This window comes from Ailuropoda melanoleuca, chromosome 12 (assembly GCF_002007445.2).
Source record: "Ailuropoda melanoleuca isolate Jingjing chromosome 12, ASM200744v2, whole genome shotgun sequence".
Taxonomy (NCBI): Eukaryota; Metazoa; Chordata; class Mammalia; order Carnivora; family Ursidae; genus Ailuropoda; species Ailuropoda melanoleuca.
In genome coordinates this window covers 35,257,674-35,262,422 of record NC_048229.1, presented here as the reverse complement: position 1 = coordinate 35,262,422, position 4,749 = coordinate 35,257,674, and the positions used below count along the sequence as shown (strand labels likewise).

The 4,749-nt window shown below is 51.5% G+C and overlaps 1 protein-coding gene across 3 annotated transcripts; it reads right to left on the bottom strand.

Moving 5' to 3' along the window:
• Window positions 1-987: 987 nt before the first annotated feature.
• Window positions 988-3,948, bottom strand: TEX101 (testis expressed 101). Of its 3 annotated transcripts, XM_019804550.2 has the most exons (7): window positions 3,880-3,948; window positions 3,207-3,315; window positions 2,941-3,084; window positions 2,628-2,822; window positions 1,492-1,620; window positions 1,256-1,332; window positions 1,085-1,161 (listed from the first exon to the last, which is right to left on the bottom strand). In XM_019804550.2, exons 2-7 carry the CDS (start codon window positions 3,268-3,270, stop codon window positions 1,150-1,152), a joined length of 621 nt encoding a protein of 206 aa, XP_019660109.1. In that variant the 5' UTR covers window positions 3,271-3,315; window positions 3,880-3,948; the 3' UTR covers window positions 1,085-1,149. The 3 variants fall into 3 exon arrangements, with proteins under 3 accessions (XP_019660107.1, XP_019660108.1, XP_019660109.1); XM_019804548.2 differs by having other exon boundaries at window positions 988-1,332; XM_019804549.2 differs by having other exon boundaries at window positions 988-1,332; window positions 2,640-2,822.
• Between the last annotated feature and the right edge of the window lie 801 nt (window positions 3,949-4,749).

Genomic DNA, 4,749 nt, shown 5'->3' with positions numbered 1-4,749 from the left:
CATTAAGTTCAAATTTGATTTGTTTGTGCTTTCTCCTGCAAACTGACATAATGGGAAACTGGATGCCTAGGGACAAAGATAAAGTGTTAGCTGGAGTGCGGCTTTAACTCAAAGAGTTTATTTAGAACAGAGAACTTTCTAGAAAGAACTCGGATGAACTATACTATGGCCAAACTCCCCTGTCCTTTGTTCTTTGTAGGGGTCACTATTTGCATTATGTCTCCTTCCACCCCTGGTACAGTTGGCTATATGAATTAAACCACAATAAAACTATTTAAGTAAAATAATAAATGTCTGTTCCCCCTTATCCTCTCCCCACCTTTTACTTTTCCCTATGTGGCTCCTATATCATTGGAATCTTTTATAATAAGATGAGTTTTATCTATTCTTGAGTAATAAATAAGTAAGCAGGAGAAGCCAAAAACAAATCTTCCCCCCAGGAATCCCAGGCCCCAGTTTTCATACCCTGCTGAGCCCAGCTGCCTCCTATGTTCCCTGTGTCCACAGAAGATGCATGAATTAGGCAGCAGAGAAGGGAAGGAATGATGTAAAGGGGAAAGAGACAGGACATAGGAGATGGGGTCTGTTATAACAGAAGAATTTGGAGTCTGATTTTTCAAATTCTGCCATATCTCCCAGGGAAATATTAGAACAAAACAGCCAACTGTGGCCTTAAGGTTGGGCTCGGAGTTCTCTGAAGGAGGCTAATGCTAATCTCTTGCCCAGCTAGCAAGAGAAAGTGACCAATTAGAGTGAGAGGAAAACCAGACTTAAGGTCCAAGTATCAAAGTTCTGGTCTTACTCTGCCCATAGCTTTGTCAGTGTGAGACATTCAAGTTTTCCAGATCTCTGCTTCCCTTTCTGCAAAATGTGTAGGTTGGAGACGATGAATTTTAAGGGCCCTTTCAGCACTAAAATTCCACTTCTAGTCTTGGTTTATACACCAATCACAACAGAAACTTTATTAGAAATATAAAATATATCCACAAGAACTCTCTCTGTTCTTCAGCCCTCCACTTGCTCCTCAACTTGTTGATGACCAGCAGTCAGAAGGCTCCCGGTCAGAAGAGCCGTCCTGCGGTCCATGTTGAAAAGCACCTCCTCGGCAACAACGGACAAGTTAGTGCAGTAACAGCAGCAGCACTAGCTCTATCCGCCAAACTGAAACAGGAAGCCAGGCGGCACCACTTTCAGTCTTTCGGGGTTGAAGGAGAGACTGATATGGACAGATTTCCTCCACCCACATGGGCCCTACTGTAAAGATTCCAGACATCAGCCTGCAACCAGTTATGGATGTACAGCCTTTGACCTCCAAAACTGAGTTGATGCCTCCTATGGAACAAGAAGGGATGGGGAGACACATAGATGTTTTAGGAAATCAGAGAGGAATCAGTCTTTCCTCATTCCTAGAACCCTGAGTGTCAGAACCTCTCGGGGTCCACCCAGATGTCTGGTTTTCCAGCCTCTGAAACCACCAGATGTTCAGTTTACCTCCAGTGATCTGAAGTCTTCCTTGATAGCACTGAACTGTGTCATTGGGACAGGGAAGAGAAGGAGAGTTCAGACAGGTCCCCAGAGCCACACAGGTTGGGCAGTGGAGGTATGGTGTCGTACTGGGAGCTAGAGGGAAAAACAGAGGGCAATTGGTGTATGTCCTGCCTCTGGACTTGTCTCTTTTTGCTTCCCTCTCTTCCCCAAGTCTTTGCTACTGACACCACCACAATCAAGGCCTATCACTGCAACCTTTCCATGCCTCTCCAACTGATTATCTTTGCTATCAGAACCCATCCAACATGACTTCCAAACTGTGCACTTAGGTGTGGAGACAGAGGTGAAAAGGACACAGTTCCTGCCATTGAGATCACCGTCTAGAAGAAGAACATGCCAGTAATTATAGTACATCCCAGTAGGCACTGTGTCCAAGATATAATGGCAAAGGAATGGAGGGGTATCTAACTATCTGGAAAAATTTGCTAATTATTTTCACAGAGCAGACACCTGAGTTGAGGTGGAGAGTGAATAGAGGTTAGCTGAGTGAAAATGGGGGTCGGGGGTAGCAATGTAAACAGCAAGGACAAAGACCTGCAGGTGTGAGCAGCTTGGTGGATCTGGGGGACTGTGAGACACTGCAGTGTTGGTATTCCGTTGGTAGGCACTGATAGGGCTAGACTGGTCTTTTTATGGCCAGCATCCATTTTGATTGACCAGTACCATATCTGTTGTTAAGTATTTTGACTATGGCCCCAGCTGGAACACAATAAAAAAGGAAAGAAGAGAAGGAAGTGAGCTGAAAAGTTAGGCAAGGCCAGATTGCCATAGGGTCTGGCCAAGTCAGGGAAGCAGTAACTGCCAGACTGTTTATACCACACCATACTGCTTGGAAACCTCCACTGACCTCTTATTGCTTAATAAACACAAAACCCCACTTAACACCTCAGCCTTCATTGATGTCCTGGTGCTCTGAGCAGTGTTTAGACCCTGAGGTAACAATTTAGAAAAAGACAGGCCAAAGCTCTGAGGTTCTTTTGCGTATGGCCCCATTGGGCCTGAGCCAACTAAACACAGAGAAGGAAGACCCGCCATCTTTTCAGGGGTTTACCTAGTTTCTCTCAGTCCCCACGTCTCACCTTCCTGCGTACCTTGGGTCTGCTCCTCCCTCCACAGCTCCATTAAGTTCTCCCTGCTGTTGCATAAGGACTCCTCACAGTAGCTGCTGTAGGAGACTGTGATTATGCCTGGGGGTGGGGAGTGCTGGACGTACGTTATCGCCTGTGTCCCATCCGTGACGCAGCCCTTAGTGCCCAAAACTGCTGTCTCGGCCCCTGTTCGGAGACAGGAGGGAAAGAAAGGGCCTATGGCTTGGCCCCAGGGGAGGGGAAACAGTCCTGCTGAGGACATACCCTTCCTCCCACCCAGCCCAACTGCCCTTTCTCGCTTTACCCGCATTAATCATCAGAAGGGATTCCTGGCAGGATGACCCGCTGTCACAAGTCTCAACTTTCTCTGTGGTCCAATTAAACGTCCTCCTTGGGTCCTTTTCTACACTCATCCATATGCCCTTGTGACAGGACAAATTTTGCTCCGCTGGGGAGGAAATGAGGTCAAGGTAAGCACACGTGCCCTCCTCTGCGGGGACTCCGGCCAGTCCCGCGCCAGAGGTGCATCCTCTGTGACCCAGCTCTCCCCCTGGAACCCCCCATTCTTACAGGCCAAGGAGGGGGTTCCCAGGAGGAGGAGGAACAGCAAACTCAGGACACGACGGGCTCCCATGGCGTGTCTCAGAGCCACTTGGAAGAGCAGCTAAGGACCTGCAATCTGAGAGAGAAGAGCGGGCTGTTCGGCCTCACACGAGGCTGCATTGACCTTCTGGCAAGTACTGCCTCGGCGGGGCGCAGCCGGCGCCACAGAAGACTGCGACCTCCCCAGTCGGGGTGGCCCTGGCTAGCCTGCGAGTGTGAGCACATTAACACGTTCGCTGTGCCTCAGTTTCCACAGCTGCAACCCTCCGACCCAAACCCCTATTCCCCGAAGACAGAGGAGTTCAACGACCGGGACCCTCCAACCCTGCGGTCCGGGTGCGGCCCAGACGCCCCTTCGGCCTCAGACTCAGGAGGCCAGGTTCAAGCCTTTGTTCTCCCATGCCGTGGGATTCTCGGCCCGCCAGGCCCTGGACCCCGCAGAACCCGGAATTCTCAGATCCCAGTCCTGTTCTACCGAGGGATCCAGGGCTTTGGGTTCCAGCCACCATTTCCCGCAGGACCCAGGATTCTGGGCCCCCGGCCTCCTCCCCTCTCAGACCCAGAAGTCCTACGCCCCCTTTCCTCAGGACCCAGGAATCTGGGGAGCCCTCCTCTTCTCTTTAAGGGACCCAAATTCTACCTGGCTTTCAGATAACCTCACGAGAACCTCACGGCGCTGAAGGAACGGCCTGGAACGCCCCTGCTGTTCTACTTGGCCTTGGCTTCGTCTCTCAGAGACGCGGAAGGCGGGGCCAGCTTAGCCCAACAGGTCACTCGAAGCCCCATTGGTCAAAGTGAAAGCATCTGATGTGCTCATTGGATGAACCTGAAGGAACGCCGCATCCCCATTGGCCCTCGAGAAGCCCACTCCTGGCAGTCTTGGAGGGCACGCATGCGCAGAATGGCGAGTGGCTAGCGTGCTGGGGTTGGGGGAGGGGGGTCGCTGGTGTTTGCTGCGCCCGGCGAGCAAAGCCAGGCGGGAGGTGCATCCCCAAGCGGCCTCTTTGACCGTTTTCTCTCATTGGGCAGTGGAGTCTCTGCTTCGAGAGCCGTGCTAGGAGACCACACTCTTGACCACTCTCTCCCTGCCCCAATCGCCTCCCGTGTTCCCAGCCTGGGCCCCGCCCCAGCACCCGCCTGGTGGCAATAGTCACTGGGAGGCAGCTTGGCCTCGTCACCTTCACTCACGGTGGTGCCTGCCCAGCCCGGGCGTCTCCCTCTGATCGAGTCACAGCACCTGCCTCGTCCATGGCCTTCTGGAAGGCTGAATAGAGAAATAGAGAAACTTCAGAGTTATTTCCAGCCTTGGGATCATTAGGAGGCAGGAAAGGATGAAGCACCTTACAAAAGGGCCATGGCCAATCCCAGCCTTGCCCCAGCAACCTGACCAGGGCAGTGGTTACAGATTTCAGGGGAGGAGGTCTCTGTGTATGATGGTAGTGAGCATGGCTGATTGTGTCCTCACTGTCTGGCTGGCGTATTCTGGAAGCTTTGGCAGTTCTTAGAATAA